The sequence below is a fragment of the Musca autumnalis genome, unplaced genomic scaffold (genome assembly GCF_047663935.1).
Source record: "Musca autumnalis isolate F117 unplaced genomic scaffold, ASM4766393v1 scaffold_2, whole genome shotgun sequence".
Lineage (NCBI taxonomy): Eukaryota > Metazoa > Arthropoda > Insecta > Diptera > Muscidae > Musca > Musca autumnalis.
This window is the reverse complement of record NW_027411755.1, coordinates 175,670,980-175,693,476: the sequence shown is the minus strand read 5'-3', so window position 1 is coordinate 175,693,476 and position 22,497 is coordinate 175,670,980. Positions and strand designations below refer to the sequence as shown.

The 22,497-nt window shown below is 39.1% G+C and overlaps 2 protein-coding genes across 6 annotated transcripts in view; one reads left to right on the top strand and one right to left on the bottom strand.

Annotated features, from left to right (window-relative positions):
- The window catches only part of LOC141394876 (uncharacterized), a 36,798-nt gene that overhangs the window by 6,991 nt on the left and 7,310 nt on the right, over positions 1-22,497 (bottom strand). The gene's annotated exons all lie outside the window — the stretch shown is intronic.
- On the top strand, positions 15,716-22,462 carry LOC141394877 (thiamine transporter 1). The gene is made up of 2 exons (XM_073969980.1): positions 15,716-16,711; positions 21,548-22,462. Exons 1-2 carry the CDS (start codon positions 15,940-15,942, stop codon positions 22,243-22,245), a joined length of 1,470 nt encoding a protein of 489 aa, XP_073826081.1. The 5' UTR covers positions 15,716-15,939; the 3' UTR covers positions 22,246-22,462.

Sequence of the window (22,497 nt, the reverse complement as noted above, 5' to 3'; positions counted from 1 at the left end):
CATGATTCAAGTGTGAAAGATCACTCCGGGGACCAACTAAAGTGCCCATCAGGATCCGAGTGGATCAATATGGTCAAATCTTCGACAAATCCGAGTGGATCAATATAGTCCATCTGTTTTTTTCCGTTTGGATTTCGTCGTTTATTTTAACTTTATCTGGTATCGCCTATCCCACATCTTCATTTTTGTCAAATGTTTCACTATGAAGGCAAAATGTTTCGACATTTTGCCCAAGAATATTATCTTTACTAATTTTGTCATTAATGTCATGGTCTGGACATAGATAATGTAGTATTTCTGGGGCGCTCGTAAAATATGTCTTTGGTCTGCTCTACCTTCTGTTCGTTCGCGGCAAGTCGCTAGTCTTTCATCCAATGGGATGGATCTGTAGACAATAAATTTTAACCCCGGCTATCTTCAAATCTCCATTCATCCGCAGAAGCGTAAACTGAACATTTTTTTTTATAAAGATCTCGGACATTCCACGTGCATATTCCTTAAACTGTTTGCTGGAGTGATAAACATTGGTGTATCCACTCGTTTTTTCTTCGTTTTACCATAGATTTGTGGTTTTCTACGGGTGGGTTTCTGGTCCAACGCCTTAACCCATATAAATTACAATTTGAAACAAGAAGCATTGAAGTTAATACGTAGTGTTCAATTTGCGCTACAGGAATAAATCTTCGTGTTAATGGCCCCGGGGTGACGTAGGGGATGGAAGATACCAAGGAACGGTCCTGACCGGTTTTAACATGGCAAAGCCCAGGATTTATCTTGGTCCCTCTTTCATCTCAAGTGGACACTGACCTCCCCGTGGTGTCACCTGGGGAACTGCCTTTAACACCCGTTAAAGGTAGTGAGCTAACATGTGCCGCGCGTTCACCCATAAGAACGTTAAAAACTTGGGTTTGGGCGTCGGGTTAGTAACCCTCCCCTAGAAAAAAACTGCCTACTATGAAAAAACGAAAGAAAAGAAAAACAAACCCCTCTAAAGTTGACGAACCCCGCAAACGTTTTAAGGACCATGATCTGCGAATCTGCACCTGGAATGTTCGCACTCTTTATAGAGAAGGTGCAGTCTTCGCATTGGCAGACGTACTTGAAAAGTACAAGGCCGATATTACTGCCATACAGGAAATACGATGGATTGGGAAAGGCGTCACAACAACACCTAAAGGTGACGCACTGTATTATAGCTGCCATGACGTAAAGCATGAGTTTGGTTGCGGATTCGTAGTTAGTCGGAGACTAAAACATCTGGTATCCAGCTTCACCCCAGTGAATGAAAGACTTGCTGCAATTCGAATAAAAGCTAAATTCTTCAACATCAGCTTTATTTGCGCTCATGCTCCCACTGAAGAAAAGGACGAACAGACCAAAGATATATTTTACGAGCGCTTAGAAGAAACATATGACCGTTGCCCTGCCCATGACATTAAAATCATTCTAGGCGATTTTAATGCCAAAATTGGAAAGGAGAATATCTTTGGCCCAACAGTCGGGAAATTCAGTCTCCACAGTGAAACATCTGACAATGGTATGAGGCTGATAGACTTTGCAGCTGCAAAAAACATGGTAGTTAGCAGTACCAGATTTAATCATCTCGATATTCATAAGGGCACCTGGCTGTCCCCAGATCAAAGAACAAGTAATCAAATTGATCATGTTGTGATAGATGGAAGACATTCATCCAGCGTGTTGGATGTACGATCGTTCCGAGGCGCAAACATTGATTCGGACCACTATCTTGTTGCAGCAAAGGTACGTACCCGTCTAAACGTTGCAAATAAAGCACGAACAGACACAACGCGGAAGTTGGACATCGATAGGCTGCAAACACAACAGATAGCCACAGCATATTCCACTCAACTAGCCCAATTGCTTAACGCGAGCACTCCTTGTCCCGATAACATAACAACACAATGGCAAAATATTGCCCACTCCATGCAAACAGCCGCAAAATCCATACTTGGATTCCAGAGACCTCCACAAAGGAATTCATGGTATGACCAGGAGTGTCGTGCTGCTACCGAAGATAAAAATGCGGCATATAGAGCTACTTTACAATCAGTAGCAACGCGTAGCGCACGAGAGAGATATCGGGAGAAAAGGAGAGAAGAGAAACGTCTTTTCCGCAAGAAAAAGAGAGAAATGGAAAAGCGGGAGTGTGAAAAAATCGAGATGTACAGGAGCCAGAATGAAGTCCGAAAATTCTACCAAAGAGTGAAACATCAAACAGATGGCTTTGGTACAGGCACATCCTCCTGTAGAGACCAGCAAGGTAATCTGGTAACAGATACAGATAGCGTGCTCAGGATATGGAAGGAACATTTCTCCAATCTGCTGGTATCCAATAGTGGCGAAGACGATGATACCGCAGATCCAATCCCAGAAGATGGTATAGAATGTATACCACCCGGCCAAGATGAGGTAAAAACAGCAATCAACCGGCTGAAGAATAATAAAGCAGCAGGAGCCGATGGCTTACCAGCCGAGCTGTTTAAAACCGTAGGCGACGCGCTGATAAGGTGTATGCATCAGCTAGTTAGCACCATCTGGCAGGAAGAACGCGTACCCGACGATTGGAACCTGAGCATCCTATGTCCCGTCCACAAAAAAGGAGATAAGACTGTATGCTCCAACTATAGGGGCATAAGTCTACTCCCTATTGCCTATAAGATAGTGTCAGGGATACTGTGCGAACGAATAAAGCCTATGGTCAACGAGATAATTGGACCATACCAATGTGGCTTTAGACCTGGCAAGTCCACCATTGACCAGATATTTACCCTGCGGCAAATCCTAGAGAAGACCCAAGAGATGCAGATCGACACATTTCACCTTTTTGTCGATTATAAAGCAGCATTCGACAGTCCCCTCCGATCAAAGGTATTCCATGCAATGTCTGAATTTGGTATTCCCGCAAAGCTCATCCGGCTTTGTAAGATGACTCTAACTGATACTAGGTCCTCAGTTAAAATTGGAAAGAACCTCTCCGAAGAATTTTGTACCAAAAGAGGTTTCAGACAAGGAGACAGCCTTTCGTGTGACCTATTCAACATTTTGCTGGAAAAGGTAATACGAGATGCAAATGTCAAAAGAAATGGCACAATTTACACCAATAGCCACATGTTACTTGGCTATGCTGATGACATAGACATCATGGGACGATCAGTAAAGGAAGTAACTGATACCTTTAGGAAGGTCGAAGCAGAACCTGCGAATGTGGGTCTGGCGGTAAACGGCGAAAAGACCAAATTGATGGTGTCGACGCGCAAAGCGTCCATAGAGCTCGGACCAACCGTAGAAGTTGGTACCTACAATTTTGAGGTAGTTAAAGACTTCGTCTACCTCGGCACTGCCATAAACACAACAAACAACATCAGTTGTGAAATAAGAAGAAGAATTGTATTGGCCAACAGATGCTACTATGGATTAAGTAAGCAATTTAAAAACAAAGCCACATCTCGTCAAACAAAAATAACACTATACAAAACGCTGATACTACCCGTGCTAATGTATGGCTCCGAAGCATGGGTACTTGCGCAAGCAGATAAGGCAGTGCTTGGTGTGTTTGAGAGGAAAATTCTTCGAAAGATCTACGGGCCGATTTGCGTTGACGGTGAATATCGACGTCGTATGAACCACGAGCTATATAAGCTATACAAAGACATGCATATAGTTAAACGTATCGAGATGCAACGATTGCGTTGGCTAGGCCATATCATGAGAATGAGCGATGATGAACCCGCTAAAAAGGCGTATGAATACATGCCACATGGCGGTGCACGCAGAATCGGCAGGCCTAAGCTTCGATGGAGCACACAAGTGGATGAAGAAATGGAAAGGCGCGGTATTCCAAAAAGTCAAGCGAAAAACAGAGAGGAATGGAGATCTTTTCTTAAAGGTGTTCTACACGGTATGTTTTTTACATAATTGTGCATACCAACTGTCACTTTTTACAAATCTGAATTTTTTACACATGGTGTGAACCATACAGAAATTTCAATGCATCAAAGTGTTATGTGCATACATATGTATATTTTTCGAATAGAACGGGCTCTATTCTCGTCTGTACAACCAAAGGTAAACAGCTGTTTTGTTTGTACGCGATATAAATAAAGAAAACAACAGAAAACGAATGAAAAATAAAATTTTGCCGTGCAGAAGGAATTACATATGGGCGAAAAAAAGTGTCAGTTGCTATGTATGAATATGTAAAAAACATACCGTGTAGAAACCCCATTAGTTCGGTTTATGGAACAAATGTTCTGTAATGGGCCAACTAAGTAAGTAAGTTAATGGCCCCGCGTTGGGCGCCATTGAAGCATGACGCTTGCGGTAATTGTAAGTACTTACTTACTTACTTACTTAGTTGGCCCATTACAGAACATTTGTTCCATAGACCGAACTAAGAAAAGATCTCCATTCCTCTCTGTTTTTCGCTTGACTTTTTGGAAGAACCGCGCCTTTTCATTTCTTCATCCACTTGTATGCTCCATCGAAGCTTAGGCCTGCCGATTCTGCGTGCACCGCCATGTGGCATGTATTCATACGCCTTTTTAGCGGGTTCATCATCGCTAATTCTCTTGATATGGCCTAGCCAACGCAATCGTTGCATCTCGATATGTTTAACTATATGCATGTCTTTGTATAGCTTATATAGCTCGTGGTTCATACGACGTCGATATTCACCGTCAACGCAAATCGGCCCGTAGATCTTTCGAAGAATTTTCCTCTCAAACACACCAAGCACTACCATATCTGCTTGCGCAAGTACCCATGCTTCGGAGCCATACATTAGCACGGGTAGTATCAGCGTTTTGTATAGTGTTATTTTTGTTTGACGAGATGTGGCTTTGTTTTTAAAATGCTTACTTAAACCATAGTAGCATCTGTTGGCCAATACAATTCTTCTTCTTATTTCACAACTGATGTTGTTTGTTGTGTTTATGGCAGTGCCGAGGTAGACGAAGTCTTTAACTACCTCAAAATTGTAGGTACCAACTTCCAAAGTTGGTCCGAGCTCTATGGACGCTTTGCGCGTCGACATCATCAATTTGGTCTTTTCGCCGTTTACCGCCAGAACCACTTTCGCAGATTCTGCTTCGACCTTCCTAAAGGTATCAGTTACTTCCTCTACTGATCGACCCATGATGTCTATGTAATCAGCATAGGCAAGTAACATGTGGCTATTGGTGTAAATTGTGCTATTTCTTTTGACATTTGCATCTCGTATTACCTTTTCCAGCAAAAAGTTGAATAGGTCACACGAAAGGCTGTCTCCTTGTCTGAAACCTCTTTTGGTACAAAATTCTTCGGAGAGGTTCTTTCCGATTTTAACTGAGGACCTAGTATCAGTTAAAGTCATCTTACAAACCCGGATGAGCTTTGCGGGGATACCAAATTCAGACATTGCATGGAATACCTTTGACCTTTGATCGGAGGGGACTGTCGAATGCTGCTTTATAATCGACAAAAAGGTGAAATGTGTCGATCTGCATCTCTTGGGTCTTCTCTAGGATTTGCCGCAGGGTAAATATCTGGTCAATGGTGGACTTGCCAGGTCTAAAGCCACATTGGTATGGTCCAATTATTTCGTTGACCATTGGCTTTAGTCGTTCGCACAATATCCCTGACACTATCTTATAGGCAATAGGGAGAAGACTTATGCCCCTATAGTTGGAGCATACAGTCTTATCTCCTTTCTTGTGGACGGGACAAAGGATGCTCAGGTTCCAATCGTCGGGTACGCGTTTTTCCTGCCAGATGGTGCTAACTAGCTGACGCATACACCTTATCAGCGCGTCGCCCCCGGTTTTAAACAGCTCGGCTGGTAAGCCATCGGCTCCTGCTACCTTATTATTCTTCAGCCGGTTGATTGCTGTTTTTACCTCATCTTGGCCGGGCGGTATACATTCTATGCCATCTTCTGGGATTGGATCTGTGGTATCATCGTCTTCGCTACTATTGGATACCAACAGTTTTGAAAAATGTTCTTTCCATAACCTGAGTACACTATCTGTATCAGTTACCAAATTACCTTGCTGGTCTCTACAGGAGGATGTGCCTGTACCAAAGCCATCAGTTTGATGCTTGACTCTTTGGTAGAATTTTCGGACTTCATTCTGGCTCCTGTACATCTCGATTTTTTCACACTCCCGCTTTTCCATCTCTCTCTTTTTCCTGCGGAAAAGACGTTTCTCCTCTCTCCTTTTCTCCCTGTATTTCTCTCGTGCGCTACGCGTTGCTACGGATTGTAAAGTAGCCCTATATGCCGCATTTTTCTCTTCGGTGGCAGCACGACACTCCTGATCATACTATGGATTCCTTGGTGGAGGCCTCTGGTATCCAAGTATGGATTTTGCGGCTGTTTGCATGGAGTGGGCAATGCTTTGCCATTGCGCTGATATTTTATCGGGATGAGGAGTGCTTTGATTAAGCAATTGGGCTAGTTGAGTGGAATATGCTGTGGCTATCTGTTGTGATTGCAGCTTACCGATGTCTAACTTTCGTGTTGTGTTTTCTGATCTGGAGACAGCCAGGTGCCCTTATGAATATCGAGATGATTAAATCTGGTACTGCTAACTACCATGTTTTTTGCAGCTGCAAAGTCTATCAGCCTCATACCATTGTCAGATGTTTCACTGTGGAGACTGAATTTCCCGACTGTTGGGCCAAAAATATTCTCCTTTCCAATTTTGGCATTAAAATCGCCTAGAATGATTTTAATGTCATGGGCAGGGCAACGGTCATATGTTTCTTCTAAGCGCTCTGTTCGTCCTTTTCTTCAGTGGGAGCATGAGCGCAAATAAAGCTTATGTTGAAGAATTTAGCTTTTATTCGAATTGAAGCAAGTCTTTCATTCACTGGGATGAAGCTGGATACCAGATGTTTTAGTCTCCGACTAACTACGAATCCGCAACCAAACTCATGCTTTACGTCATGGCAGCTATAATACAGTGCGTCACCTTTAGGTGTTGTTGTGACGCCTTTCCCAATCCATCGTATTTCCTGTACGGCAGTAATATCGGTCTTGTACTTTTCAAGTACGTGTGCCAATGCGAAGACTGCACCTTCTCTATAAAGAGTGAAACGAACATTCCAGGTGCAGATTCGCAGATCATGGTCCTTAAAACGTTTGCGGGGTTCGTCAACTTTAGAGGGATTTGTTCTTCTTTTCTTTTGTTTTTTCATAGTAGGCTGTTTTTTCTAGGGGAGGGTTACTAACCCGACGCCCAAACCCAAGTTTTTAACGTTCTTATGGGTGAACGCGCGGCACATGTTAGCTCACTACCTTTAACGGGTGTTAAAGGCAGCTCCCCAGGTGACACCACGGGGTGGTCAGGGTCCACTTGAGATGAGAGAGGGGCCAAGATAAATCCTGGCCTTTGCCATGTTAAAACCGGTCAGGACTGTTCCTTGGTATCTTCCATCCCCTACGTCACCCGGTAATTGTAAGTATTCATACAAAAAAACACCAAATGATTAGTCTTTAAAAGGGTACTTCATTCACTTTCTATAGTTACTGATGATGCACTATTATCGGTTTCATGTACTTGAGGAAGCATTGATGTTGATATGTAGTCTTCAATTTATTGAGTTTCGTTCTGTTTAGCTACTACTTTTGAGAAGCGAGATCTTATATAGTAGGGCGTGATATATTTTAAAAATACGTTACAGTTTCTTACAATAGTAGTAATAAATATATTTACAGTAGGGCTAATCATACAACTACAAACATATTTTGTTATTGTGTTGGTTTTGAAACACAAACATTTTGATAGTTTCCCAACATACTATTCAGTCTGATTTTATAAAATTTACGAAAAACAATTCGTATAAATACATTCTACAATTACACGGATAAGCTAATAATTAGCATACACATTCATTATTTTCAAGAGAATCAAGTTTCGTTTATTCTCCAGTGGCTACCCGAGAATTTATAATTCAAATATGATGTTTTGTTCGAGTAATGTTGGTTTGTTGGGTTGTCTTGTGTAGTGGAAAAAATGTGTCTATTGAAAATTTTCATTTCAAAAACAAAAGCTCTCTTTTTCAATTGTGTGAGTGAGCAAATTGACACACACCGACAGCAGAAGTGCGCCCTTTGAGCAGCCCTAATTTACAGGGATGCATACCGTATGAACATAAATGCCGTCTTATTTACTAAAAAACTCTTTTTAATATAAGAAGCTATTGAAGTCAGGTATTTTCGTATAAGTTGATAAATGGACTCATTGACTGCAGTAGTTTAATTGAGAAAGTTAACTTCAATGTTCCACTAAGATGTTTTTTTTTCGCATAACTGTCCACAGAACTAATTACGCCTGTAATGGACCCATTACAGGAGCCGTAAATGAATTCAATAAAATATGTAAGTAAGTAAGTCATATCTTAGATTTTTGTGACCCAAACACACAAAATTATTAATAAGTTCGATTCATTTTACTTTAGTTACTGCTATACCTAAATAACGACGGGCCGTACACAAATATTTCACCTTTCTTCCACAACCCAAATACGTTGAGTACAAAATCACATTTAAATCATTTAAACTTATTTAAATGTTTTCTTTCGTAAAGTAAATAATCTTCCATTGCAATTAATTGCATTTCAGATTTTGTTGGGCTTTTGTTTTCAAAATACAAAACACACACATACATGCATACAAAACGTTCTGTCATAGTTGAATTTGTTCAACTTACAAAAATTATACGCTCGACTTTTTTCGGTAGTTCTCATAAGAATACATGTGTTCTACTTTTTTCACCACACACGCCCTGGGACGTATATAATTATGGGCCTTATAAGAAATTTTTGTCTGAAAGAAAATGTATGAATTCCATAGACTTAATAAATGAATAAATAAATTTTTATCAGTTAAACTTTAAATTTAAAGATCAACCACAATAGGAAATGTTATAAAATCACAGTGACAAATGTACAAAAGCTTTAAAAGTGTTAGTACTGAAATATAAAGGGATTCAAAACCGTAATTATAGAAATGTGCATTCAAATATTAATGCATTTATTTTAGTAGTGACTAGAATATCGATTTGTCTCAATTAATTTTTGCGCCACTGTATGTAGCCATGTATTTATGTTATTACAGATGTTGAATTATTTTGTTTGATAAAATAAACTTTGTTTAGAAATAAAATTGTGCGAACAATTAAGGCAGCTTTAATAATTAAGGTCGGGTTTCCCTGACTACTGTTTGTAAATCTTTAAATTTCGTGTCAAAAAATATTCATAATTTAAGAAATTGGCTTTTTATCTGACATGTAGATGGTTTTTACATATTCGGTCCAAAATATATCAACAATTGAGAATTACAACAGTAACGCATTTGTTATACTATAAATTGAAATGTAAATAATGTTTAGATAAAAACCGCATTAGCATAAAATTCACTTTCATTGTTTAAAATATTCAAATTAAAACAAATAGCTTTTTTATATATAGAAATACATATATAATTTCAAACAGTGGGTTAATTTTAAACAAACATTTAAAACTATCGCGTGTTTTTGTTTTTAACATTATGACAAGTGTACAATTGATAGCTCTGAATTGGTAATATAAAATGACAATATAAATAAATAGATAACAATTAAGTGACACCAATGACAATGAAACCCTTCGCCAATACAATACACACAAAGCTATACATACCAACCTCGGGTGTATGTTGTGTGTAATTAAATACTGAACAAATTTATTGAGAAATAAATTTGAATCGTCACTTTTAATTGAAAGATTGAAAGCCGACAAATTTAATTCAATATTTAATTGTTTAGAGAACAACTTGGATACGACGACACATCCATGCAAGTGACAGGCAAACAATACGTAATGAATGATGATGATTACACATGGAGAATGTTAAATGCTGATATGTATTTTAAATTTTCAATTAGTAGCAAAAAACATACAATTGTACATACGTTATACAAACTATGTATCCATCAGAGTTCTGAATGAAATGATTCGACTTTTCAATGCATTTGGTCGTTCATTGTGTTTGTGATGAATCTATTCAAAATTATAAAAGTATATTGTTGCAATCCTTCTTCATATCCCTCTCGCACTAAAGTTTTTAGTAATCTTTCAACCCAATTATAAATTTTCACTAGCGGGAGAAAAAATGAAACTTAAGGCGGGGAAAAACTGAAATTTTTAAATTAAAATAGGAAACAATAATGTATGATTATAATTCAATATTTTAATTTCTAAAATCAAGTATAATGTCCGTTTTCCGGCTCCTCCCTGGGTAGTTAAATAGTAAATCAGTATGCCAGGAAGCATGGACTTGTCCACGAAAAACATAATCTCGCTGTAAACGGGACCACAACGAACAGCATCAGTATACATTTCCCAAGGATCTTCGAACAGACCCTAAACTGCACTTAGACATAAATGTTGAACTTTTGTTGGGGAGGTACCCTAAGGAGAGGACCGATATGGACCATTTTAGGAGATCAAATGTTTGGACCAACTTGGTTGCCCAGTTCACGATATATCGTGCATACCATTTTAATGAATTTTTTTTAATATTGGGGGAAATACCGATATTGCCCATCTTCGAACTGAAACTAAGTTTGGACAAAAAATGACGAAAACCAAATTTTGGACCAAATCGGCTGATCCGTTCGAGAGTTATATTGCTCTCCAACCACTTGTGACCGAAGGTTAAACAAAAAATTTATTGTAGAAAATATAAAATTGTAGGCTTTGAAATTTAAACTAGAAAATTTCAATACTTTTATTCATACGATATTGTACAGAAAATATTGAAAATCATTTCAATTCGAAAAGTTACACTGTCAAGACGTGCCAGAATATTTGAAAAAGGGATTTAAAAAAAAACTGTTATATCCTTTCCTTTTGAATACGAAGGATATCCAAGGACATTTAATTATTTCGTGGAATAAGGACTTATATTCACAGTTTGGGTAAGGACTTTTGCTGGTATGAAATATATTCGCGCATTTCATATACATAAATATTTGTTATTATTAGACTGCCTATTCTTGGGGGAATCGGCGTATCAAAGGACCAACAAATATATCAAATCCTCCAAGTTCTGTTCTGCTACGAAAGTATCCTTGACGCCCTGATTTACGCCAATTTTAAGTCTACAAAAATTTGGATGATATAACATCAAATATAAAATACGGATTTAACGATATAATTAGTGAATCAAGATTTATAATTAGTGAATAGAACCAGAGGCAACAAGAGGAATTAATCTATTAAGGCGATTCCCAAACCAAACTTTCCTAAATAGTGACTCAAGATGGAGAACATTCTTTGAAACCATATTGAAATTCGAATGTTCTCCCCATATAACTAACCATTACCAAGATTTATTATGAAATCAAAGGCTCCAAAGCCTAATATCCTATCAAATTGATCCGCAGGACCTTGGGATTCCTGTTGTGAATTTAGTACTTAAATTAGTTTTCTCACATTTCAGTTTCCATTTAATTGTGAGCTAAGCAAACGTAAATTTTTGTATAAAAAACAGCCGCAGATTCAGCATGAATCAACTAAGTCAACAGGCCTGATGACAACGCGAGATTTAATTGGTGAGTTTTACCTATTTAACTTTATGTTTGACTTAGCTCTCATCACTTAAACTTAAATAATACAATTTTCTCTTGATACATCAATCACATATTTCATACATATAGAGATAATAACCAATACATTGATCCTTTGCAAGGATACACTTTTGTACTTTTATCACATAATTTCTCAATTTTATATGAAATCTACTTTTAATATTCCCTATTATTTACTCGAGTTTTAAATATAAACACTATGAACTGTTAAGTGGTCATTTTTCATTTGCGAAAGGTAAAGGTGTTTAAGTAAAGAGGTGTTTTTAGGGCTGAGAACATATATTTCAGCACGGTAGGGTGGGTATGCTGAAGCGGTGGAATAACATCTGTCACTGCATCTAAAGTAGCATCATCATCGTTTTCTTGTATTCCCACTTAACTTTTCCCAGTTTCCACTATCATTTCCATATCTATTCCTTCTTCTATAAGAGCTACCTTATTTTACTTTTATGATAACGAAACCGAGCCTACTTCTGAAGGAAAAGAACTGCCCCAAGACTGAGCACGGCCGGGGCAAGGAGGTAGCCACTTCCGGAGGAAGTAGGGCCCGCGTGAGTTGGTTCGTTACACACTACACATGGTGTCATGGGATTTTTTGTAACTTTCAGGCTATTTTCTCAAGAAGTATGAGGCAGCGAATGCAAGTTACTTCAACAAAAATCAAAGCGATTCGAGAGATGGTCCTAAACTGCACTTTTCCGAAATTTTTGTGTGGGAGGTACCTGAAGGAGTGAACCGATTGAGTCCATATTGAAGCCTCATCTAAGTCTGGTAGAAATTTCACGATGTGCAAAGTATGGACTAAATCGGTTACTCCCTTTAAGAGTTATCGTGCGCACAAATTTTCCGACCATTTTCGAACTTTTGTGGGGGAGGTACCGGAAGGAGTGGACCGATATATCCCATCTTCGAACTTAAACTAAGTTTGGACAAAATATTACGAAAACAAAATTTTTGAAATAATCGCTTGATCCGTTCGAGAGTTATCGTGTGCTCCAGCCAGCCAGACAGACGGACGGATATTGCTTAATCGACGCCATATTGTCTGAAACGGATTTCGCCCAAACATACTCGGGGTCTGAAACCATTATTTTGATGAGGCACATTTTGCCGGTATGAAAGTGTATATACCCTCGTTAGCATAAATGCTGAGGGTATAAATAATTGTCAACATAGGCGCATGTTTTGGCATAGTCCCCATAAATGCTGAGGGTATAAACAGTCATGGTAATTTTTATTTTGACCTTTCAGAAAGGTTCATAAGCAGTTTGCATGTTCCAGAAAGTTGATTGCTGAGATCTTTGGTACGGTACATTATTGTAGTGCTTGTAGTAGCATAGACCCTAGTGAAAGAGAGGGTACTTCTCCCTTTTTAAAGGAATGGGTGCTTCTCTAGACCCTTTTAAAAGAAATGGTGTTGTTTCTATAGACCCTTTGTGAAAGAAAGGCTGCTTCTATAGACATTTTCTGAAAGAAAAGGTGCTTCCATAGGCCCTTTTTGAAAGAAAAGGTTCTTCCATATGCCATTTCTAAAAGAAAGGGTGCTTCTAAAGACCCTTTCTGAAAGAAAGTGTCCTTTTATAGACCCTTTCTGAAAGAAGGAATTCTTCTGGAGACTCTTTCTGAAAGAACGGGTGCTTCTCTAGATCCTTTCTGAAAGAAAGGGTACTTCTATAGACCCTTTTTTAAAAAAAAGATCGGGTGCTCCTCTAAATCCTTTCTGAAAGAAAGGGTGCTTCTATAAACTCTTTGTGAAAGAGAGGGTACTTTAATAGACCCTTTGTGAAAGAAAGGGGTCTTCTATAGACCCTTTGTGAAAGAAAGGGTACTTCAAAATATACCCTTTGTGAAAGAAATGGTGCTTCTAAAGACCCTTTCTGAAAGAAGGGGTGCATCTATAAACCCTTCCTGAAAGAATGGGTGCTTCTAAAGACCCTTTCTGAAAGAAGGGGTGCTGCTATAGACCCTGTCTAACAGAAAGGGTGCTTCTATAGATACTTTCTAAAAGAAAGGGGTTTTCTAAAGACCCTTTCTGAAAGAAAGTGTCCTTCTATAGACCCTTTCTGAAAGAAAGTGTCCTTCTATAGACCCTTTCTGAAAGAAAGTGTACTTCTATAGACCCTTTCGGAAAGAAAGTGTCCTTCTATAGACCCTTTCGGAAAGAAAGTGTCCTTCTATAGACCCGTTCTGAAAGAAGGTGTAATTCTATAGACCCTTTCTGAAAGAAAGTCTCCTTCTATACCCCCTTTCTGAAAGAAGGGTTCTTCTGTAGACTCTTTCTGAAAGAAAGGGTACTTCTATAGACCCTTTTTAAAAGAAAGGATGTTTCTATACACATTTTCTGAATGAAAGGATGCTTCTATAGACCCTTTTTAAAAGCATGAGTGCCTCTATAGATCCTTTCTGAAGGAAAGGGTACTTCTATAGACCCTTTTTGAAAGAAGGGATGCTTCCAAAGACCCTATTGGAAAGAAAGGGTGCTTCTATAAATTATCGGAAAGAACATTCTGAAAGAAATCGTGTTTCTATAAACCCTTTCTGAAGGAAATGGTGCTTCTACAAACCCTTTCAGAAAGAAAGGGTGCTTCTATAAATATTTTCTGAAAGAAAGAATGCTTTTATAGACACTTTCTAAAAGAAAGGGTGCTTCTATAGACCCTTTTTAAAAGAAAGGATGTTTCTATACACATTTTCTGAATGAAAGGATGCTTCTATAGACCCTTTTTAAAAGCATGAGTGCCTCTATAGATCCTTTCTGAAGGAAAGGGTACTTCTATAGACCCTTTTTGAAAGAAGGGATGCTTCCAAAGACCCTATTGGAAAGAAAGGGTGCTTCTATAAATTATCGGAAAGAACATTCTGAAAGAAATCGTGTTTCTATAAGCCCTTTCTGAAGGAAATGGTGCTTCTACAAACCCTTTCAGAAAGAAAGGGTGCTTCTATAAATATTTTCTGAAAGAAAGAATGCTTTTATAGACCCTTTCTAAAAGAAAGGGTGCTTCTATAGACCCTTTCTAAAAGAAAGGGTGCTTCTCTAGATCCTTTCTGAAAGAAAAGATGCTTCTATATACCCTCCCTTTCTGAGAGAAAGGGTGCTTCTATGTACCATCCCTTTCTGAGAGAAAGGGTTCTTCTAGGTACCCTCCCTTTCTGAGAGAAAGGGTTCTTCTAGGTACCCTCCCTTTCTGAAAAAATGGTGCTTCTCTACACCGTTTCTGAAAGAAACGATGTTTCTATGTACGCTCCCTTTCTGAAATAAAGGGTGCTGCTATAGACCCATTCTAGGTGCTTATATAGACCCTTTCTGAAAGAAATGGCGCTTCTATAGACCCTTTCTGAAAAAATGGTGCTTCTATAGACCCTTTCTGAAAGAAATGGCGCTTCTATAGACCCTTTCTGAAAGAAATTGTGCTACTATAGACCCTTTCTGAAAGAAAGTGTGCTTCTATAGGATCCGTTCTGAAAAAAAGGATGCTTCTATAGAATCTTTCTGAAATACCTTATGTTTATGTATAGACCTTATGTTTATAGTTCCTTACATTTTTAACAGTTTCCTAAAGTTTTTAAGCACCGTTCATGGTCAGAAAGTAGTTTACTGAGGCCTTCAATACAATTTTATAGTCGACTGTTTCCTTGAATTTTGAACGGATTGCCCAGAATTGGTACTAAAAGTATAAACATTTTTTCTAATTATTTTTCTATTTTGATTATTAAGAACCGTTCGCCAGATCAGAAGAAGTTCGCATCCATATGTAAATAAATATACATCTTATGTTCTTTGTATGAATTTGTTTACGAATCATCCTATTATACAACTCAGTTTCTATAATAACAACAACCGGTTATGTTTATGTGGAACACTCAGACACACATCAAACAACTATTTTGAAAATATTTGAACAAAAAGAGAACACCCATAAAATAATAGAAAAAGAGAATTCTACCAAAAAAATACATATATTCCGAAGAGAAGAGGCCAAAAGCAATTTACACTTTTATAACGAATATAACACAATCCGATTACAGTTAAGGTGTTAACAGAAACAAAATGAGCAAAAAAATAATAAAATAAAAACAAAACTGTTTTAATTCAATCGTAAATACGGCGGAGTCGAAACACGTTCCGTCGCGGAAAAAGCATATTCATCAAAATAAAATCAAAAGTGATCGTTCGGGTTAATAGCATCAGGAGAGGCAACAATTAAAAGCAACAACAACAAGTAGAACAAAAATAAAAAAAAAACCCAGACAGCTTAGAAACAAACCAAATAAACGAAAAAAAAAACAAAAAATATAAATAAAAAATATGCAAGCATGGTTACGTATATCCTTATTGTTATGCACGTTTGGCTTTTTTCGCGAAATGCGCCCCTCCGAACCATTTGTGGTGGAATATTTAACCGGCCCCGATCGCAACATTACAAGTGAAGAATTGAATCGTGAAATCTATCCATTCGGTACTTATTCCGTACTCATCCAGCTGGTAATTGTATTTCTAATTACCGATATTTTACGTTATAAGGCCATTATTATTGTTTCGGCACTATCTGGCATTGTACTCTTCGGTATTCTCTTATGGACTCGTACCGTATGGGAGCTATTAATAGGCCAAGTCTTCTATGGTACATTTATGGCCAGTGAGGTGGCCTATTATACCTACATATATGCAAAAGTCGAAAAATCGCGCTATCAAATTGTCTCCGGTCACACGCGTTCGGCAATATTGTGTGGCAAGTTTTTGGGTGGTGTTTTGGCTCAAGTGTTGGTATCAACGGATACTTTAGATTATCGTGAATTACATTACATTTCGTTTGGTTCGCAAATCTTATCACTAGCTGTTGCTGTGGCATTGCCAAGTGTTAGTCAAAGTATTTATTTCTATAAAAGTACAAATGATGGCGATGACAGTAGTGGTGGTACTGTTGCTGTTGTTGGCGGCGGCGATGATGATAATAAAGATAAACGTGAAAGTATCGAAGGAGCAGCAGCAGTTGATCAACAATCGTCGACAAAGTCGACGGTGTCATTGGAAAATGGATCTAATGAGAATCATAATAACAAAATAATGGATAGGAGTGGTAAGTGCTAATATTCTTTAATCGAAAACATTTTAGGAAATGTGTTTGATAACAAAAAATATGTAAAAAAGGGGGACATTGGGGGTATATTGTTAATAAATACAAGAACGTTTAGTAGCATCACACGGTTTGGTGTTAATTTTTTACCGTGCGTATTCCTTGTTGTACTGATCGCTACTACTAGTTGTGTCTTTTTTACTTTTTTAGTAGGATTTCTCAGTAACTTATTTTCAGAGAGTATAAAAGATTATACGGAAATAGAGAAAAAAGTAAAAAGACAGCATCTAGTAAACTTAACAAAATAAGAGTTGAATACCAAAACTAAAAAAAAACATTGTATGAAAAGAATAACTAAATTCAATGAAACGAAAAAGTTCTTCAATTTTAAGTAAAATAAAAAAATAATTAAAAGATTAATAAAATAATCAATAAATATAACTGAAGCGCAATGGTTGCAGTATTTTTCCACAAAAATCAAACATTTATGGGACCAGTGGCCTATAAAATTTTACAGTGGCCTATAAAATTTTATAGAAACTGTTTCATAGGCCACAGGGGCCTATACAATTTTATAAAAAAAAATTCCATTGGCCACAGTGGCCTATACATTTTTTTAAACATTTTTTCATAGACCGCAGTGGTCTAAAAGGTTTTATAGGAATTTTTTCATAGACAACAGTGGCATATTAGGTTTTATAGGAATTTTTCCATAGGCCGCAGTGATCTAGAAAACTTTTCACAGGCCACAGTGGCCTATAAAATGTTATAGAAAATTTAACTTAGCCCACAGTAGCCTATAAAATGTTATGTTGTTGTTGTAACAGTGTTTTTGTTATGTTTATATGTTCGTTCCTCTGTTCAATCTGGCTCTGGGTCTATCTCCAGTTCCAGAAAAGTGGCTGCTTCGATGGGATGTAGCCACAGATCCACTGGAGTTAGATGGGTAGGTTTGGCGGGGCAGTTAAAAAGGTGTTGTGTGTCGTGCGGGCCCATGCCGCATACTGGGCATATGTCTTGCACGGCGCGATCGATTTCCGCCCAATACGAATTTAGGCGACTGCAATATCCTGAAACTACTCTGGTTTGTCGTGGCAGCTGACGCTCCTCAGCTGCGATAGATGGAGGATGTACTCCGAGTACTTTATTCACACTATAATTGCTTAAAGCCTTGGCAACTGCGTCCGTGTGAATGCTATTCAATCCTGCTTGATATGCTTGTTGATCTAGGGGTTCTCTCCTGTATCGTTGGACCTCTCCCTCTAGAGCATGGATATCCTTCCTGATCTCCCTGAATGGGCCGGGCCTACCCACAAGATGGTGATTGGGATGGCTCACACGATAACAGGGCGGCATTCTGGCAAGTTTGAATCTTTTTCCAGTTCGAATCACACAATCTCGGGGACCAGACTGGAGCCGCATAGCTTACCACAGACCGAGCTATTGCATTATACGTGGCCAACAAGGTTTCTTTATCTGCACCCCAAATGCTGCCGGCCAGGGACTTGAGGACCTTGTTCCTAATTTTCAACTTGTCGCAGATAGCTGTGGCGTGTGCGCACGACGTGAATGTAGTGTCGAATGTGACCCCTAAAATTTTAGGGCAGTTTGTGGTCGGAATTCTGCTACCGTCGACCACGACATTCAACTCAAGTCCAAACTGCGCTATCCATGTGGTGAACATAGTGTAGATTTTGTGGCGGAAATCTGCATATTCCTCGAATGGAAAAAAGGTGGTAAGATCGGTTAAATAGTTGTTCAGTCTCTTACAGATGTCAGGATCGTGCAATCATCCGCATACGTCACGATCTCAATGCCGTCTGGAGGGGGCGGAATACAGGAGAGGTAGAGGTTAAACAGTTCCGGAGATATCACCCCACCTTGGGGAACTCCCTGTTTCACTCTACGGGGTTTGGACTTCTTATTCCTGAATTCCACGTACGACTGGCGTCCACACATATAGTTGACTATCCAACGTTTCAAGCTAGGCCGGAGGGTTGTCTGCTCACTGTCCTCAAACATCGTGGAGTGTCTGACTGTATCAAAGGCTTTTGATAAGTCAAGCGCCACTATCACTGTTCTATCGCACGGCCGCCTCTGGTTGAGTCCTTTACAGATATATGTGGTACTGGCGTGCAGTGCTGTTGTCGTGCTGTGCTGCTTACGGAATCCATGCTGATGATCGGCAACTTGATAGCTATTTCTGATACTGGGGAGGAGCAAGGCCTCAAGTGTCTTTGCTACGGGCGACAAAAGCGAAATTTGGTCTGTACGATTCACTTTTGCTGGCATCCTTGCCTGGCTTCCGTAGTGGGACCACCCTGCCCATTTTCCAGACTTCGGGAACAACGAGGGTGGCTAGAGATACTCCACTCCCGGCTCATCCAGCTGCTTCAGCATTACCATGGAGATTCCATCAGGGCCCAACGCTTTGGATGATTTAGCGTTCCTGATGGCATTGGCAACATCATCCATTGTAAATTGTGGTGGTTCATCCTCGGCAGGAAGAGATCTGATGCGACGTAATACTCTTCTCTTCGCCCTGTCACTCTCGGGATGCTCGACAAACTGTCGATTGAAATTACTTGCGCACCTCTTCGGGTCAGTCAACGTAACGTCGCCAAACGTGACTGAGGTCCTATCTTCCCTTCTTCCAGGGTTCGAGAGTGACTTAACCGTTGCCCACAATTCACCTATACCGGCTCCAATGTTGCAGCTCTTCAGATGATTTAACCATTTGTTCCGCTTATGCTCGACGACCAACCTGTTAACTTCCAGTGTCAGCTCCCTGACTCTGGGGTCACTGGGGTTGATACGACGAAGCTCATCACGCTCATTTGCTAATCCCGTCGCCTCTGCTGGGAAATTTGGTCTTACTTCGGGTATTCGACCAGCAGGGATATGGCGAGCGGCTGCAGCAGTGATGATGTCCCGGAACGTCCTTTCCGCTACCCGAACATCAGAAGGATTGGGCAATTCTCTGAAGCGGTGATTGGTGAACTCTCTGAAACTCGGCCAATCAGCTTTTTTATGATTGACGAATGTGCGGCGTTCAGAGGTAATGAAATCGGGTGGTCTCCTGATGGAGGCAATTATGGGGAGATGGCCTGATCCAAGAGACACGACGGGTTGCCAGGTGATGTAATTTGTCAGACCAGGTGACACAATGGTTATATCTGGCGATCTGTGGCACTCTCCGCTAATTATGTAGAGCCATCAATCTGCTCAGCCAGCGCTATACCCCTCTGGTCATTGCCAAGGACCGAATGCCACAACTCAAGATTAGAATTAAGCCACCCAAGACCAGTCGGTTATGACCTTTCAAAAGCGGGCTAATGTTGGGGCTATAACCAGGATTACAGCTATTTATCGAAGGATTATATACGTTAAGCAAATCTGCCGATGGCACTCCTATCGGCAACCCCCATATATTCAATGTACGGGTCATTTGTAATTATGTATATCCTTCGATTTTTATACCCTCAGCATTTATGCTAACGAGGGTATATATACTTTCATATGGGCAAAATGTGCCTCATCGAAATAATGGTTTTAGACCCTAAGTATGTTTGGACGAAATGTGTTTCAGACAATTTGGAGTCGATTGAGCAATGTCCGTCCGTCTGTCTGGCTGGCTGGAGCGCACGATAACTCTCGAAAGGATCAACCGATTCGATCCAAAACTTGGCTTTCGTAATATTTTGTCCAAACTTAGTTTAAGTTCGAAGATGGGTTATATCTTTCCACTCCTTCCGGTACCTCCCCCACAAAATTTCGAAAATGTTCGGAAAATTTGTACGTACGATAACTCTGGAAGGGAGCATGCCGATTTGGTCCATACTTTGCAAATCGTGAAATGTCTACCAGACTTAGATAAGGTTACAATATGGACTCAATCGGTCCACTCCTTCGGGTACCTCCCACACAAAATTTAGGATAAGTTCAGTTTAGAACCTGCTCTCTAATGGCTTTGATTTTTGTTTTAGGATCTTGTATTTACTGCCCTCCATACGACGGTACAAGTTTCATCAGGGGCAAGTCCACACTTCCTGAGAAAATAGCCCCTATGACACCGTCTGAGGTGGTTGGAGCGCAAGATAACTCTCGAACGGATCTGTCGATTTGGTCCAAAATTTGGCCTTAGTAATATTTTGTCCAAACATAGTTTAAGTTCGAAGATAAGCCATATCGGTCCACCCCTTCAGGTACCTTCCCCACAAAAGTTCAAAAATTTTCGGAAAAATTATTCGTACGGTAACTTTTGAAAGGAGTGGCCGAAATGGTCCATACTTTACACGTCCTAATATATCTACCAGATATATATCATGTTCAAATATGAACTATATTTGTCCACTCCATCCGGACCTCCCACACCAAATTTCGGATAAGTTCACTTTAAGACCTGCAATCGAATCACTTTGATTTTTGTTGAAGCAACTTGCATTCGCTGCCTCAATTACGATGGTAAAAGTTTTTATATGGGCAAGTCCATACTTTTTGAGCAAACAGCCCGAAGAGTGTAAAAACCCCCTATGGCACCATATGTTGTGGCTGGAGATCTACTTCCATAATGGTCAATGTCGATCCATTCTTTTAAGTATCTCCTCCGCAGAACTTTTGATCTTTAATCCTAATCAACATTTTTGTCGGTTCATACATCCAAAATTTTAAAAACCCCCTAAATACATAAGTTTTTTGTGAAAAAAGTGTTTCAATTTGCCCATGCTGAGGGTATATCTCTGTCAGCAAAGCTGACTGATATTTTTTACTTGTTTTATTTTTATTCAACATTATCGGCATTAATATTTCATATCTTTATATTTTCTTTTTTTTTTTCAGATTCCTCACTAAACAACAATGATGTACAGCCAAAATTCTCCTGGAAAAATGCATCTCGGCTACTGTTGCAGCACACAGTGAGCGCCTATACAAATCCCACAGTACTAAAATGGAGTATATGGTGGGCATTGGCCACATGCGGCCAACTACAAGTTATATCCTATGCTCAAATTTTGTGGAAAGAAATCGATGAGAATCATGAAAGTTACTACAATGGTGCCGTTGAAGCTACTGTCACTCTACTGGGAGCTGTTGGTGCAATGACGGCAGGCATGCTAAATGCTGTCCACCGTTCACAATGGATTTTAACAATTGGCTCCGTTTTAATGGGAGCATTTATGATTATATCGGCGGTGACAAATATCCTGTGGGTAGCGTATGCCATGTATGTTATGTTTGGCATTTTATATTTCTTTGTTATAACCATAGCCAGTGCTATAGTGGCACGTAATTTAAGCGATGATAGTTTTGGCCTAATATTCGGTATAAATACGCTAATAGCTCTTATCTTACAGACAATTTTAACTTTAGTTGTAGTTACAGATGCTGGTCTGGGTCTATTGCCCAGAGATCAATATATTGTATATGGTTCATATTTTGTAGTATTAGCTATTATTTTTGTAGCAGTTGTTATTGTCGAACAAATTTTAAAATGTACAAAACGATCGAAAGATTTGGATGTGAAATCTATTCAATAGTTGTTGAGAGAGTGATTCGAGCGAGAAGTGATAAGTTCTAAGTTTTTTTTTTTTATTTTTTAGTTTATAAAATAAACAATTCAGGGATTTTAAAATATGTGTATGATATCTATTTTTTTCCTCGTATTGTATACGATTTGTACAAATAAATATATGTATTGTGAGTGTATGTATTTAGTATATAATATACTTTTTAATAAAAAGAAATGTGTACATATATATTTTTAGTTTTGATTAGGAAGCCCCACGGTT